Consider the following 16,783-nt stretch of genomic DNA (forward strand, 5'->3'; position numbering starts at 1 on the left):
TCCAGCACAATCATGATAGCAGAGGTGTCCTTGTTAGCAGAGATCAGGGAAGAACAGGAGTCACCCCGCAGAAGGAGCACCTGAGAGGAGTAAGTTGTGATGCCAACAGGGAGATGAGACATCAAGAAGAAAGACGCAAATGAAGCTGTTTCAGGTCCTTTGGTACGTGAAGACCTCTGTCAGTTGTTTGTCGCTTTATCATACAGAAAGCCCACAATTTACAGCTAAGGAAGCTAAAGCCATGGCTGGCATTGCATAGTATTGCTTGAATCAAGAAAAGACTAGAACATTTCCACTTTTACAGGTAAGAGATAAGACTACAAGGTCAGCCTGGCCAGCATGGCTCAGTGGTTGAGCGTCGACCTGTGAACCTGGAGGTCACGGTTCGATTCCCAGTCAGGGCACATGCCCAGGTTGTGGACTCGATCACCAGTGTGAGGTGTGCAAGAGGCAGCCAATCAGTGATTCTCTCATCATTAATGTTTCTATCTCTCTCTCCCTCTCCCTTCCTCTCTGAAATCAATAAAAAATAAAAACAAACAAAAAAAGACTACAAGGTCAGAGAAATAGAGATCTCAAATTACTGCTTCATTTGGTATTTTCTTGAAAATGCTAATTTATTGGAGCGGTTATCCTGAAATGGAGCAAAAAGATTGGTAATTTGGCTCATTAAAGGTAATTTTCTTTGACAAATATAATTGACTCAACAGAGAATATGAAAAGACAGATTTTAGGATGGGGGTTGAGTTATGCTAGCTGGAGTTTTAGTCCGTGATAATAGCCTAGCCCAAAAGAGAAAAGAAGTCAAGCCAACAGTAAAACGACTTCATAGTTCTTTAGTGCCTTGGATTCCCCATAAATAATAAAAACGGGACTCAATTTATTAGCCAAGTATGAGAATCACAATTAAGTGCAGTTGCAAGGTAATCAGAAAAAAGTAAGATTGATGAACATTGTCCCTGAGAAGGAAACTGGGTAAAAGTACATAAACGTGGCTCGTTGTCCACCAGGCCTGTGGGCAGTAAGAGTGGGAGATAGCGCTGGTTGAAGGGGAGCACCTAGCCATGGACACTGAAGTTGCCGTACCACTGCTGAGGGATTCTCAAGAGATAGTTTTTGTAATGATAATCATTTAGAAAACTATGATCTAATAGGGTTAACTGATGGAACATGGAGCATAAACCTTACATTTTTTCAAGAGCAAGTTACTAAGGGAGATTGTGAATAATGAGAACAATTGGGCAAAATATTTTCTCCGGTGACATATCTTTGCTAGAACCAATTATATATCAGTGTATTTTGAGGATGCAGAATTAGAATTTGGTCTACAGGGTTTGATGGTCCGATATTCTGATGTTATGCGCATCTTTTCTGCTTTTTCTCTCCCTCCCTCCCTCTTCTTCCACCACCTCTCATTCTCTCTTCTCTTTTGTTAATAAGTTTATTCTCTTATTACAAAATTCTTCTCTAACCTTCCTCTCCTGCGTGCTTCCCTCACTTTTCTTATATGATGTAATTGCTGTGGGATAAAGCTTTACATGCAATAGAGGGGTTATCCAGAAGGTGGCCCACTAATAAAATAAGGTATGAATCTGGAGGCGTATTATTTCCTTCTTTAATCTCTGTTTTAGATGACAGAAACAAGAGCTCGCTTGGTGGAATTAAATGTCAAGTACATTTGAAAGAGTGAGAAAATATTTCTTTAAGCAGCATGTGGTGGAATTCACCATAGTAGGAGGTCAGAATATTGTATGTAGTAGTAGCATATTAGAGGGTTATTTTAGCTCGAATACTATTTGTCATTGTACGTGTTAACAAAAGAAAGATCAAATTTAAAACTCCTTAGTGAAATAAGAAGATTTTTCTTACCTTCCTCAGTGAGAAGTAAGAAGAAAGAGTGAGCTATAAACAGAGTTTGTAATTTTCACCTTTGGAGCATGTTTTAGCTCCTTAGAAATAAGTCATGACATCATTGAAGGTGATATTATTCTCAGTCTTATAGAGTGAATTTTCCTTGCTGTTTTTTCTAAAAATATTCCACATTTACAAAGAGCATAGATTTTTTTAAAGAGCTTGATCTTTTACAAGTAGTCATGCCCTCTTTATCATAAAACTGTCTATGGGCAAAAGTTGAGTGTTCTGGTTGTTGAGGTTTGAATGGAAAGTACAAGGAGCTCCAGTGTCTCCAGAAGAAGTCAGCTGAGTGCCCCGCTACCAAATGGCCCACTGGGTCCTCTTTACTTTGGTGGATTCACTGTCCCTCATCTGTCCTGGCCTTGCAAGCTCACACATCAGATTTTGTCAGTATCAGTGTTGGCTATACTTGGGGGAAGAGACGTGTTATCTTTGGGTCAGGAAAATTACAAGTACTTTTTATAGTCAGAAACAATATGGAAATTATTTTAAGATCTCCATTCAGAAATGCTGGTGAATAGACAATTCTGGCTTGTTGAATGCCAGATTGCTTCTTCTGAGGCTGAGTCCCAGACCCTGACTCCTCCTTCAGAGGCAATAAATTATGAACAGATAATACAGTGTCCTCCGTCTTGGGGCAAACAGCATGCATCTCAAATGAGAATTTGATGGTAACTGATTGTCAGTGAGTTTCCAGGTGATTAACTTGTTTCAGCAGCGTGCCTGACTAAAGGCTGAGTGATTTCCCTCTGATCTGATCAGAAGAATGAGCCATGTAATTAGACTGCTCTTGAGGAAATGATATTTCAGTTATTTATTTATTGTTATCAGGATGATGTCACCACCATCCATTCATAAATCTCCAGTTGTGAGAAGGAGCCCAATTTTCTCATTAATCCACCTGCTCTGCCCTGTATCCTGAAAGTCCCTTGTAAGTCACCACAGTAGGTGGGGCCCCTGGACTCCAGAGACATTTCACTTTATCTTCCTCTGTGTGTCCTGAAAGGGTGCCTTGGCTTGTTTCCCAGCTTAATAATTTCAAAATCAGGACTGAAAACATAATTATACCTTTACAAGTGTGCTCTCTATAGCACAAATGCATATCACTTTATCCCAGACAAATACTAGTAAAAGCCCCAGTCACCTAAATAATAAAAACAAAGATAGAGAATTAACACCAAAATAACAATTTCTAAACTGCCAAGGAGCTTGTAATAGTGAAAAACAAGACTTTGGTTCAAAGCATTTCTTTTTCTTTTGTTTATGGCTTGACCCTAGTTGTGTTGGTCAGCAAGTGCCTGCCTTTATATTGACTGATTCTTTTATATTTTTGCTGGTGAAAAAATGATGGTGTTAAAGTGTATATATAAAAACTATTTAGAAATATTTGGAAATACTGAACTTGATTATGTATTCCAGTCCAGCAAATTCATTCTTAACATTTTCTATGAAGTCCATAATGTTTTTATTTTATTTTTGTACATTTTCACTAGCAAAATGAAATCCTTTTATAAAAGAAAAACATTAAGAAAAGTCATTGTAGCTTTTCAGAATAAACGCCGACGGTAAAAATGGTGACAAACTCTTTAATTGCACACTGTTTTTATGAAATCAGAGCTCTGTTCTGGCTGCATTACAGTGCAATGGCAAGAATATTGTACAGGGAGCCAAGAAACCTGAATTCTGTTTCTGTTCCATCATTTGTAAAATGAAGGGGCGATGAGACTCGGTGATATTTTAGGTGCCCTCTGACTCGAACGTGCAATGATCTGTGAACTCTAGTAATAGATTAGCTTCATGTGGAACCTAAGTGTGTGATATATATAGGTTCAACAAGGGTTTAACAAATTCAGGCTTTGCATAGTCTTTGGGGATAGCAAGCATTTCCATTAAAATGTCTTTTAATCATACCATTCATGGCAGAGAGGTGATTTGTAGGATGTGCCATGGTATTTATCAGATTCTTATGCTCTGTTTTTCATATTGGGGGCGGGGGAGAAGAAAAGGAGTGGAAGGTTTTTTTGTTTTGTTTTAGGTTAGAATGATATTCAGTATTACTTTTCTTATTAGGCAGAGAAGCAATTCCTTTCTAATTCTTAGCCTAGGGGGTCACATTCCTTTTTGAATTGAAAAACAAAAGTTTGTAACTGGGATTATTTAAAACTCCCTTCTTTCCACCAATCTCTGAAGAATATGTTATCTAGCTTTACAAAGCCCATTATTTTCCTGAGAAAATTAAATTGTGAGGCCACAGTTTAAATGTTAGGAACAATCAGCATTTTTCCCCCTCTGAGCCTGAAAATGCTGGACCTGTCATCATTCAGCAAATTGAACCCCAGTTCTTAAGAACTCCTGTAACTTTTCTATAGGGGAGAGTAGGACTTCAGACCACTAGTATTCTTCATAAAGAACACCCATTGGGTTAGTACCTAACTCTACTCAACAAGTTAAATTGTTAGACACAGAGGCAATTTGAGAAAGAGAGGAGCATAAGACTTTAAGAGCACTTAGATATTGTTTTAAATTCTGGGGAATTATTTTTCTTGGAGTATGGATGTTTATTTCTACCTGTAGGTTTTTTAGACCTACCTTGTCTTTCTGACATGGATCACTAGTTTCTTCTGTGAAACCATGGCTACTAGTTGCCCTTTGTACCATCTGACCTCCATCAAGATCTTTGTGTTCATCATGAAATTATGATTTAACTTTTCCTTTATGATAATGGCATTCATGTGTATGGTTATACAATACTGACATTAATGATAGAAAAATATTTAGAAGTTCATGTTATAGAGTCAGTATTAGGAAAGTCACCTTGATGGGCAGCACAGATGGTTAGGAACATGAGTATAAATTAATCCATGGCCAATAGTCATGGGAAAGTAAGAGGAGATAGGCTCAGATTGATACACATTGAAGGGTCATGATGATGGTTAGAGCTTTCCAGAAACCAGACTATGGACAATATGATTTCTTTCCCAGAAATCCATTTTGAACTGCTTCCTTTCTCACTTTGTGTGTCTCCCTCTTTCCCCTGACCCCTAATAATATGCATGTCTATGATTTCAACCATATCCTAAGCTATCATGTCAGTGCTAATCTTTCTCTGAAGTTCAGATACATCCTATCTAATAATAGACAAAAATGGTAATTAACCGTACCTCTGACACGCTTCCCATTGGCTAATCAGGGCGATATGCAAGTTAACTGCCAACCAAGATGGCGGCTGGCAGCCAGGCAGCAGAAGCGAACAGGAGGCTTGCTTGCTCCAGTGAAGGAGGAAGCCAGGGTTCCCCGCCTGCCGCTGCTGGGCTCTGAGCTTGCACTCTAAGAAACAATGTTGCAATTATAGAACCTAAACAAACCCCAGAAACCTGCTTTCAGCCAGCCGGGCCTCAGAGCTGGAGTTGCAACAGTGGTTCAATTATAGAAGCCAAACAAACCCAGATACCTGCTTTCAGCAGCCGAGGTCTCAGAGCTGGAGCTGAGCCTCAGAACTAAAGCTGGCTCTCAGCTCCAGTGACAGCCATAGAAGGTAAATAAATCCCAGAATAAAAAACAAAAAGAAAAAAAGGAGAGGTTGGGAGCTTCAGTCACCTGCCAGCCTGAAAACGGCCCTCAGCCCCTCACCCAGACTGGCCAGGCACCCCAGTGGGGACCCCCACCCTGAAGGGCGTGTGACCAGCTGCAAACAGCCATCATCCCCTCATCCAGGCTGGCCAGGCACCCAAGCGGGACCCCCACCCTGATACGGGACACCCTTCAGGGCAAACCAGCCGGCCCCCACCCGTGCACCAGGCCTCTATCCTATATAGTAACAGGGTAATATGCAAACTGACCCTAACAGCAGAAAGACTGGGAATGACTGGTCACTATGACACACACTGACCACCAGGGGGCAGACGCTCAATGCAGGAGCTGCCTTCTGGTGGTCAGGGCGCCCTCACATGGGAGGAGCTCTGCTCAGCCACAAGCCAGGCTGATGGCTGCCAGTACAGCGGTGGTGGTGGGAGCCTCTCCTGCCTCCTCAGCAGCACTAAGGATGTCCAACTGCAGTTTAGGCCTGCTCCCCGCTGGCAAGTGGACATCTGCCAGGCTGCCAGAGGGATATCTGATTGCCATCTTAGGCCCAATCCTCCAGGGAGCGGGCCTAAGCTAGCAGGTGGTCATCCCCTGAGGGGTCCCAGACTGTGAGAGGGCACAGGCCGGGCTGAGGGACCTCCCCCCCCCGCCCCCCCGAGAGCACAAATTTTTGTGCACCGGGCCTCTAGTACTATATAATAATCATTGTTAGCTGGGCATCTCCAGTTGTCAGCATAACCAGAGAGCAGTCTCCAAGCTCTGTAATTCTCTAGAGTCACACTGTCCAATATGGTAGCCACTAGTCACATGGCTGTTGAGCACTTGAAATGTGACTAGTCAGAACAGAGGTGTGCTGTAAGTGTAAAATACACCTCACAATTTGAAAACCTATTATGAACAGAGAATATAAACTATGTCATTAATAATTTTACATTAATTAAATGTTAACATGTAATTTAAATATATTGAGTTAAATAAAATATTATTACAATTAATTTCACCTGTTCCTTTATATTTCTTAGTGTAGCCATTAGCAAGTTGAAAATTACATGTTGCTCACATTAATATTTCTATTGAATAGCAATATTTTAGAGTGTGCCCACTTTTCTCCACTTCCACCTTATCTCAAGCACTATTATGTCTTGCTTGTGTTACATCAATAGTCCTGTCTTGTCTACCTCCAATCCATCATTAGCTGAAGAAATTTTCCTAAAAGTTGTGGTTGTATCATGACAACGGGAGTTGGATATTGGGAGTTTGAATTCCAGTTCTGTAACTTCAAGCAGTGCAACCTTGGATGATCATTTAATATCTCTAAGTCTCAGTTAATGAGGATAAAAAATGGAGTGGTTTTACGTAAATTAAATGAGGCATTATTTGTAGAGTTTTTAGTACAGTACTTATTACTTGGCAATTGGTCCATGAAGCCTTTCATGTACTGTTTCCCACTTTCCAGCCCCATCCCACCTTCTTTATGAACCAGTATAATTCCAACCATACTAATGCACTGAAGTAGCAGTTCTTGTGTGTCATAATCTCTGCATTCTTTGTGCCCAATCACAACTCACCTTTCTTCTTTGCTTGGGTAACTAGTTCTCATTTAGGACCAGTTCTGGGACCACCTCCTTTAGGAGCCTTCCCTTTCTTCCTCAGTCTGAGTTAGGTACCATCACAGCCAGTGTACTCCTGTTATGAGGAATGAGGAGCTATGGAAAATGTGAGAGTTGTCAGAATTAGCAAGCACTTGGTCCAAATCACAACTGTGTGACTTGAGCAAATGCTTAACTTCTCTGAAACTCAATTATTAGTAAAATGACACAGACAGCTATCTTATCGAGTGGTTGAGAGATTTTAATGGGCTTTGGAGTATCTGGTACATAATTGAATGAAATAAATAGCTGTCATTGCATTGGCACCCTGTATTGCAATTGTGTGCTTGTTTCTCTGCCTTTCCTCCTGGAAGGAAATCACACTGTTTTATTTGTTTTTGTCCCACTAAAGCTCACCACAGTGCCTGTGGGCCCTCAGTATAAGTTTGTTAATTTCAAGAATGAATTAATGAGGAATGAATAAATAACGCCATTGGCAGCTAAGAGTGGGATGGGCATTCAGGTTTAAATTACAATAAATTTTGTTGACAATCGCAGTCAGACTGTGAGAAATTCTAGGAAAGGACATAAAAGACTTTGGCAGGAAGCTGACAGATTTGTTCCATCAATCCTTGTTGAAGCCATTGTGCCTCCAAAAAGCAGCAACACAGTGAGTAATTCTAAATATTGATAATTCTAAATCTTTAAGTTTCAACAGGGCACCAATGCCTTTAGAAGTTTTATTTTAAGTTTCTGGAGCTATAAAGCACAGTGAAGAAGAGAAAGGTCTAGAGCAGTGGTCAGCAAACTGTGGCTCAGGAGCCACATGCGGCTCTTTGGCCCCTTGAGTGTGGCCACGAAGTTTCAATCACACTGTACGTGCGCGCCCGCACGTGGTATTTTGTGTATTTTGTGGAAGAGCCACACTCAAGAGGCCGCAGTTTGCCGACCACTGGTCTAGAGGGATTGTTAAACCAAATGCAGAGAAAGGCTGTATCTGTTTGCTTTTTTGCTTTTTTTTTTTTTACTAGTATTTTAATTTCTGTTATTCCACAACATAGAAGTTATTCTCCAAACATATCAAACATCTGTTGTCTATTCACTGTTTCCCTGATGCCAGGCTATAGGCCATCTATGTTAGAATCATCTTTTTAAAAAAATATATTGTTATTGATTTCAGAGAAGAAGGGAGAGGGATAGAGAGATAGAAACATCAATGATGAGAGAGAATCATTGATCGGCTCCCTCCTGCATGCCCCCTACTGGGGATCGAACCTGCAACCTGGGCATGTGCCCTTGGCCAGAATAGAACCTGGGACCCTTCAGTCTGCAGGCTGATTCTCTATCCACTGAGCCAAACCAGCCAGGGCTAGAATCACTTTTAAACAATATACAGGTGTCTAGGCTGTACCTGAACCCTGTTTAATCCAAACTATGGGGGAAGGGAGATGTAATACATATGTTTTATACAGATATTATTTTTCTGATATAGAGTTGATTTGGGGACTGCTAATCAATACTTATAGGTAGGATTATTGCTATGGGAATTTCAACATTAGACCTTGGATTTCACATCAGCAGTGATGTTTTTAATTTAGAGTTACTGGGGGGAAATGGCAGATAGCCATTTTGAGAGGTGAACATTCTTTCAATTTTTTTCCTGTCAGAGTTGATGTTTCTTTCAAACCATTTTACAATGACTTGTAGCCAAAAAATCCTCATATATCACTAAGTGAGAATCCCACTATAATATTTGTGCTCCATCTCTGTACTTTTATCACATTACAGTCCTTGGGGAAAACATAATGTATAGTTTAAAAATAGAAAAACAGTAGTAAAAAGTTCATGTAATAGGTTCTCTCTGAGAAAAAAAAACAAGTATACCAGTTCTGGATGAAAATGGTGGAAATCTGTAATAATAAAAATAGCTCAGACACTAACACTTACATTGTTCTTGCTATGTGCCAAGCACTATTCTAAGTGCTTTGGACCTCAGGCCTTAATAATAGTTCTGTTCATGAAATTGTCTTATATTCATTCATTCATTCAACAGATTTTTATGGAATACAATATGCAAGGCATAAAATGGTGAACAAGAGACATGTTTGTTGCCCTTATGAAGTTACTACAATTTCTCTTCTAATGTCAAGGACATTTATTAGAATCTTGCTTCACAGTAATCAAAAGAGAAGATTTAAAAATCCTACTGATATTTGTAATGCTAGCATTGTAAATTCCCTACCAGAAATAGTTCCCTGCTTATTCTACAAAAAATAAAAATAAAAATCAAAGGTTCTTGGCATTATCATCTCCTGGTGTAGGAACACAGCTCAAAAGATTGGAATGAGAACAATCATTTATTTCATGCAATATACATATAGGAAATACCATTATTTGCCAATTTCTGACTCACTCTGCTTCTGCCTCTAGGATTTATGGGGTAACTGACACCTCTTCACACTTTTGTCTTCCTACTTTGATGGGCGTTCCTACTCTCTTTCTCTAAAATTAGCAAAATGCTGAACGAGCATAATGCAGTGATCTCCCAAACAAAGGGCACAGTGCTCTTTCCACAATGTTTGGCACCTGGAATGTGAAAGTCTTTGAAAATGTTCTTTCTGCATGAAATACAGCTCTCATGTGGTTTGAGGTTCAGACAGAGGAAACAGATCTATCTTTCTCCATCTTAGGTATGTAGTGATGGTAGGTCGAAATGTTGCAATGCAGAGCATTGTGACTGTTCCTGTAAATATGCAAAGTCAACTCTAGAATATTCATAAATCCATTTTCTACTAAAAATATGGGTACATTTATTTTTGAAATCATAATCATAATAAATCCTAAGGATTTATTAAGCACTTCATTTTACAGTAATAAAGCAGACAATTAAATCATTTGCAAAGTAAATGTAGTAACTCAGTATCCAAACTGGGCTTGAATTAGAATTTGTGTATATTTCATATTAATAAGTGAATTAAATATAGTCTTATTCCATTATTTTTAGCATGGTATATTTTCTAGACGTGCAAATTTATTTAAGAACTATGCGAACAATAATTTTAAACATTTATACTAATTATATCTCAAAAGATTTATAATTTGTAAAACATCTTTTGATTTCAGAGATAACAGTTTTCAGGTCATTATATAAGTATATATTACTTAGCTTATTTTTAATATTTACAGACATCCTTGTATTGGACATATATATTATATATAATTATTGATAATGCCATCTGCCATTATTAAGAACTAAGAGATTGGTTCTGTACTCTGTATTTTTTATACATTCTCTCATTTAATCTGCACAATAACTATGTTAGTTTACATAGGTATTATTATCCTCATTTTGCAGGTGAGAAAACTGAAACTTTGGGAGGTTAAGTAACTTACCCACCACTGCAAGTAATTAAAGAATTGGGATTTAAATTTAAGTCTTTCTGGTTTCATGGTTCCTTTAACATGTCACTATACATTTGCTTTCCTCAAAGTGTTGATATGAACTAAATAGCAATAACTATTACATCTTTCCTTACCTGAGCAATAAACCACTTTGTGCTACTTAGTTCTCAGACCAGGGATGCATTCTGTGTTCCCACAGGGTTGAATGTCGCAACTGTGAGATTGGAGAACAGTGCGGCGCCATTATGCACGGCAATGCTGTCACCTTCTGTGAGCCATATGGTCCAAGAGAATTGGTAAGTACATGTTATCTATGTACATTATTCCAAATACATCGTCTTTACTAAGCTTTTTGCCAACATCTTCCTTATCATGGGGCGTTTAGCAACAGGTTATATTTTTCACCCCTATGTCACACATTATGTTTCAAATTCATTAACCTTAAAAGTGGTCAAATGACTGGCTTCCACACTAAAAAGAGGGAAAATATGGGCATAATATGAGTGACATATGACATATATTACACATCTATCTATATATATTTAAATAATTTATGACTTCACAAGTTCTTGTATAAAGTTTTACTTCTAAATTTATGTTCTCCTCGCAAGCCAGGAGTGTTAGATGAGCAGTTGGGTCACATGATTTTTAAACTGTGTTCCCTAATCAGAAGAACGTTTGATGATTTTTTTAAGTGAAAGAGTACAGTGAATAAACCAGTTCTTAAAATGTGTGGTTTATGCAAAATTGTTCAAGAGCATGTTACTTTCCTTTAATTAATAGTGATGAGACTTAGCTTGCCAAAGGTCATCTCTTAGATTATATGTGAAATGACACTTGAGCATTCTTAGTTGAAAACAATGAAACCAGGAGCCAGCAGCACGTGGCTGATGAGCCTGTTGTTCCTTGATACTCCTTTTTGGCCTGAAGAGCAGTTCATTTCACATTCTTGAAAGTGGCTATAGGGCAAACGTTCTATTATTCTGGCCCAATTCCTTTGCACCTCCTACTCGTCTCACAACATTTCTTCCGCTTTGCTTTTCTGTGTTTGACTTGAACTTCAGTGCTTCTCCTTTTCTCTCCCCATCTTCCTTATCATGGGGTTTTCATAACAGTTTATACTTTTCACCCCTATGTCATACATTGTATTTCAAGTTCATTAACTTTAAAAGTGGTCAAATGACTGGCTTCCATACTGCAAAGGGGGGGTGTTGTGAGGAACCCAGCTAGGCAATTAAGAGAAGATTTAGTTATAAAAATGTGAAAGTCAATTAATTTTTATAACGTGGTTCTTTTTTTATGCTGCTTGAGTACCCCTTTTATGGCAATGGATACATTTAATTTATTAAAGATACGAGTCTCAGAACATTGATAAATTGAAGAGTTTTTAGTTGAAATTAGAACACAAACAGAATTAATTGGATGTAAATTAAAATAATAGATGCTCATAATTCAAGGCTCACACGGTGGTACAGTATTCCTGCAGACAAATGTGACTGGTACCGCAGCACTTCTTGAAAGAAATAGATGTGCTAGTACATTTAAAATAATGTACCATGACTAAATTAAATTTCTCTAAACCTTAAAACAAAATTAAAATTTTATCGTAGTTAATTGAGCTTAAAATAAATGCCTATTTTAGAATGTTCTCCCATTCAGTAATATTTATGGAAATGCTTGGCAAATTCTTTTTTTGTTTCTATTGATTAGTAGGAAATAAACATATCTAAGAATATAATGAAGAATTTCTATTTCTATAGCATAAAACTAAAGTATCTACTTTGATCCCATGTATATTTGATCCTGATTTTTCACTATATCCTCATTTATTTAACATTAGAGTTTATACATCCAATAGGCTCGTCTTGAGTTGTGTTATATAATTAATGTGAGCTAAGCCTTTCAACTGAAAAGGAAAATATTTTTTTAAATATATTTTATTGATTTTTTACAGAGAGGAAGGGAGAGGGACAGAGAGTTAGAAACATCGATGAGAGAGAAACATCGATCAGCTGCCTCCTGCACACTCCCCACCGGGGATGTGCCCGCAACCAAGGCACATGCCCTTGACCAGAATCAAACCCAGGACCCTTGAGTCCGCAGGTCGACGCCCCATCCACTGAGCCAAACCAGTCAGGGCTGAAAAGGAAAATATTCAAAATAATGTTCCTCATCCGAGAAAGCAAAAAAAGCATTTGCAGATCTGTATTCCCATTATAAGTACTTTCCCTAAGATAAATTGTGTTGTGGACTCAAAAGCAATAGAATGAAGATACATTAACAAAGATAGGGATGACAGTCACATTTTACACAGTAGCAATTTTAATTTTCAATAATGTTATGCTGTATTAGGATCCCAGGAGCAAATATATCCTTATTATCCCAGTTGTGTTTACAGAGGACAGATCAAATGAAAAGTGAGGAACTCATGCTATTATGTTTACGCAAATTCAAAGATTTGCATGATGCTTCAGAATTGAGTCCAATCAAAACTGTTCTACCTGAGAACAGATGGAAGTTATTAGCCTCAAACATTTTTAAAAATATGCCTTCTTATTTTTCATAAATCGAATTCTTACTGAAGTTGTGAAACAAAGAACCACAGGCAAAGACCCTTACTAGGCTAATGCTTTGTCTTTTAAAATGAAAAAGAGCATCTCCATTTTGAGAATTTAGTCAAATGGCCATTTCATTTATTTTATTTTATTTATTTTTTTTAGTCAGAGTTAGTGAGGGGCAGCCTCTGTTATCACATAGGCACACATACATTTCTGCTTTCACTGCTGCTGTGCTGTGTGGCCCCCGCCCATTCAGCTCACTGAAGTCTCCATATTTCTGGTGCTGGCTAACTTTATTCTTTCGCTAGTCTGAAATAAAGTTAACGAGGAATGACTTACCCACTCCTTTAAGAGAAAAATGTGCTTTCTCAGAGCTTAAAACAAAATTAGTTATGTTACCCTCCATTTAAAAAAGAAATTATTTATTGAATTATTCATATTTGGGAATACCTTTTAGCTACAAGGGTGAGTTTGGGCTAAAACATGATCAAACTCAATAAAAATTTGCAAGGAAGAAGTACAGAATGAACAGCCTCAGCCTGCAGTGAATTCTTCAGATTCATTTAGTATCATACCAATTTTCTACAGGTTGGAGTCTATTTGATCGTTTAAGAGTACTAAGATTTTATAGGGGGAAAAAAGTTCTCTGCCAGACATTCATAGTTGCTGTATTATTTACCAAAAGCCCTTTGAGAACTCCTTTAGTTTTCAGAATGTCAGATATAAAGGCTTAATAGCTCTGCAGACTAAAATTACATATTTGAACTCAGGAACAATAAGTAATTTATAATGACTGGAGGAAAATACAGGTGAATAGATTTTATAGGCAATGCTTTTGTTATTTTTTTCTCTTCATTTTTTTTTTATTTTCTTGTAGCTGAGAGTTTTACTAATAAACTAAATGGGTAAATGTACAGAAATGAGAGTCACCCACTCTACCAGTCCTTAGCTTTCCTGGTGAAGAAGGAAAAAATGTAGAATCAATGACTAATCAAAGTCTAGGGTCACCCTCAGTTAGCACATGTAATCTGAAATTTGGCAGTAATTCAAGCAACCTGCTGTTTGCTAGCAGAGGTCACAGCTGTGGGACTTGATCACGCAGTTGACACAAGCATCATTTATTGCACCACCAGGGTAGGACTCTCTAGTATATTTAATGCACCAGCAGTAGCAATAACCATGGTGCTTTTAACTTATGTAATGCCATCATTTCAAAGAACTTATATTCAGGAGTGTTTCATAACTCATGCAGGAATCTACTCAGTTACATAAAATCAGAGGGGGGAAAGAATGTTCATTCAAATTTGGTGAAAAAATTTTAAATTTCCATGTGCTTCATTGAACGTTAACATCAGATTATTCAAGTGGAAACTTGTGAGGGCAAATAGTTGGACATATTCTAAAAACGTTGAAAATCACAGATTTCTTTTAAAGGAGTCTTGATAAGGATTACTTACAGAATATTCTACTGGGGCATTTTACTTGCATGACTGGTGAGGGGAATGGAGCAGGAAAGAGAGTTCTGGGCATGGTGGTCCAGTTTTCCTTAGCAGATAATCTGTGATAATGAGGGATTTAGATGAAATAGAGAATTTCCTCTGACACTTGACAGCAGTGATTTCTGCAGTGGTTAAAAGCAACTAGGAGCTGGTACCTATACTGATAGCTGGACAACTTGTACAGTGCCTCCCTTGTCCTTTCCTCATCACCCTTCCTGCTTCATTAACTTTTAATCCATGTATGTGAAGCACACGCTCAATCATCTTTCCGAAACGTGTTGTAGAAGCAGAATCTTTTGATATTCACATCTCAGCTCCATCTGGCAGAACAAGAGGCTTGCTCACTCTTTTGTCCACTAATTCACACTGCAATTCATGTCTTGGGCATCTCCGGACCCTTCTGCAGTTGTGGACTTAATGACACGGGGTCTAACAAAGTGCAGGGATGAGGCCAGAATGTCACTGTGACGTCTAAGAGGTCAAAGTAAGACAGCCGACTGCTTCTGCCATGGTGAAGACACAGTTATACACTTTCTATTTTTTAGGGTCCAGCAATGGGAGGTGTCCCCCACTTTAGCTTACAGGGTCAAGAACCCAACAAGAGAGTTGTTGAAAATGAGAATCTTAATTCTCATTTCATTTGAGCTGGTATGGATCAAAGTCAGTGCTCCGAAGAATAAATAAGTAAAAAACTTTTCAATTTAAATTTTTAAAAAATTAATGCACCATTTCTTTTTCAGAAAGGGGAAAATTATGAAACTAAGGGGAAATAATAGAATTGTGTGGGAAGGATATTTCTAGGCCCATAATTTGATTACTTTTTTGGGGGGGGGGTTAACAGTTTTATTGAGAAATACTTTACATATTCTACAATTTATTCCTTTAAAACATACAATTCACAGTTTTTCATTTATTCATAAAATTGTGAGACCATTACCACAATCAACTTTAGAACATTTCATCACCCCCAAAAGAAATGCTGTACCTGTTAGCTGTTGTAATTCTGTTGACTTTTCAAAATAATCTTTTTCTCCTCATTTGGTCTTAATTTACCTCCCAGTTTTGGGTTGTTAACCTTTTTATGACATTTGCTTTGGGTCCCAGATCTGTTGATGGAGGATGGAGGGGAGTTGGTAGTGTGAGTCGGGGGGGCTGTGTTAGAGCCCACACAAGATTAAGATGAGCTGGTAGGTTGCCTACAAGCAGTGTTCAGCATATAGTAAGAAATACAGTGAGAGTGCCTCAGTCAGGATCTCGCAGCTTTGTTTCCCACAGAGAAACAAGATAAATCTGTGTTCGGACAGTTCAGTAAAAGTAAACTAACCACTGGACGAATACAACCTCTGTTTATGGCTTCTTCCTTTCCTCTTCTTTCCCCTCCCCCCTCCTCTGGGTGTCTTTCACCATTTTCTCCTCCTCTCTATCTTGTCTTATTTTGGAATATTCCTTTTTCTAGATCACCACAGGCCTTAATACAACAACAGCCTCTGTACTCCAATTTTCCATTGGTAAGTGATTTTAGCAATTATAGCAATTTAACTTGGAAATGTTTGTTTTAATCATTGTGTACCATCAGGATTACATTGCCAAATGCTTTTAAATTTAGAGAAGAGTAAGTCTCAACGTTGCAGTAAATAATTTAAAACATTTTTAAAGTGAAATTTTAAAAAATGTTTAAATGCTACATTCTGTTCCCACTTCTCTCCTGCGACCAATGATATTTTAAATGATACATACAATCCAAAACATCCTATTATAGCAGAATTACCTTGCTAATTATGTTTTGCTCAGATTAAGATTGAAAGCTGTTCAATTTCCTGCACTCTTACTTAATTGGTAATGAAAGAGATCATTTTTGGTGGCTGAGAGAAACAATTAGGGCTTCATGTTTGACATAAATAATCTATGTTTCATTCAGATGTGGATAATTAACAAATGACTGTATCTGGCAATATTTTTTAAGTGTTTTTGCAATATTTTTTAAGTGTTTTTGCATTAAAACTACAAATTCCTACCCAAAGCATTCAGTAATCAAGTGTTTATAGTTTGGCTGTCTATCATATTACTTTCCACTCTAATTTTCATAGGTGTATAGTAATAATACCTATAAGTTTCCAAAGGGAATGTTCTAGGTAAAGAAAGATACTGCCTTTTAGATGGAGGTTGGCTTTATGGGTTTTGGTGCCATCACATGGAAACCTCCTCCTGACACGAGGATCAGGTCAGCATCCTCAAATTT

General features: G+C 37.9%; 1 protein-coding gene across 2 annotated transcripts in view; it reads left to right on the plus strand.

Moving 5' to 3' along the window:
- RELN (reelin) overlaps nt 1-16,783 on the plus strand; it is a 439,320-nt gene that overhangs the window by 202,112 nt on the left and 220,425 nt on the right. For both annotated transcript variants that reach the window (XM_036327598.1, XM_036327599.1), the window contains exons 7-8: nt 10,687-10,783; nt 16,001-16,052. In XM_036327598.1, the coding sequence (XP_036183491.1) occupies nt 10,687-10,783; nt 16,001-16,052 (149 nt within the window). The remainder of the gene's footprint in view (nt 1-10,686; nt 10,784-16,000; nt 16,053-16,783) is intronic.

This window comes from Myotis myotis, unplaced genomic scaffold (genome assembly GCF_014108235.1).
Source record: "Myotis myotis isolate mMyoMyo1 unplaced genomic scaffold, mMyoMyo1.p scaffold_m19_p_11, whole genome shotgun sequence".
NCBI lineage: Eukaryota > Metazoa > Chordata > Mammalia > Chiroptera > Vespertilionidae > Myotis > Myotis myotis.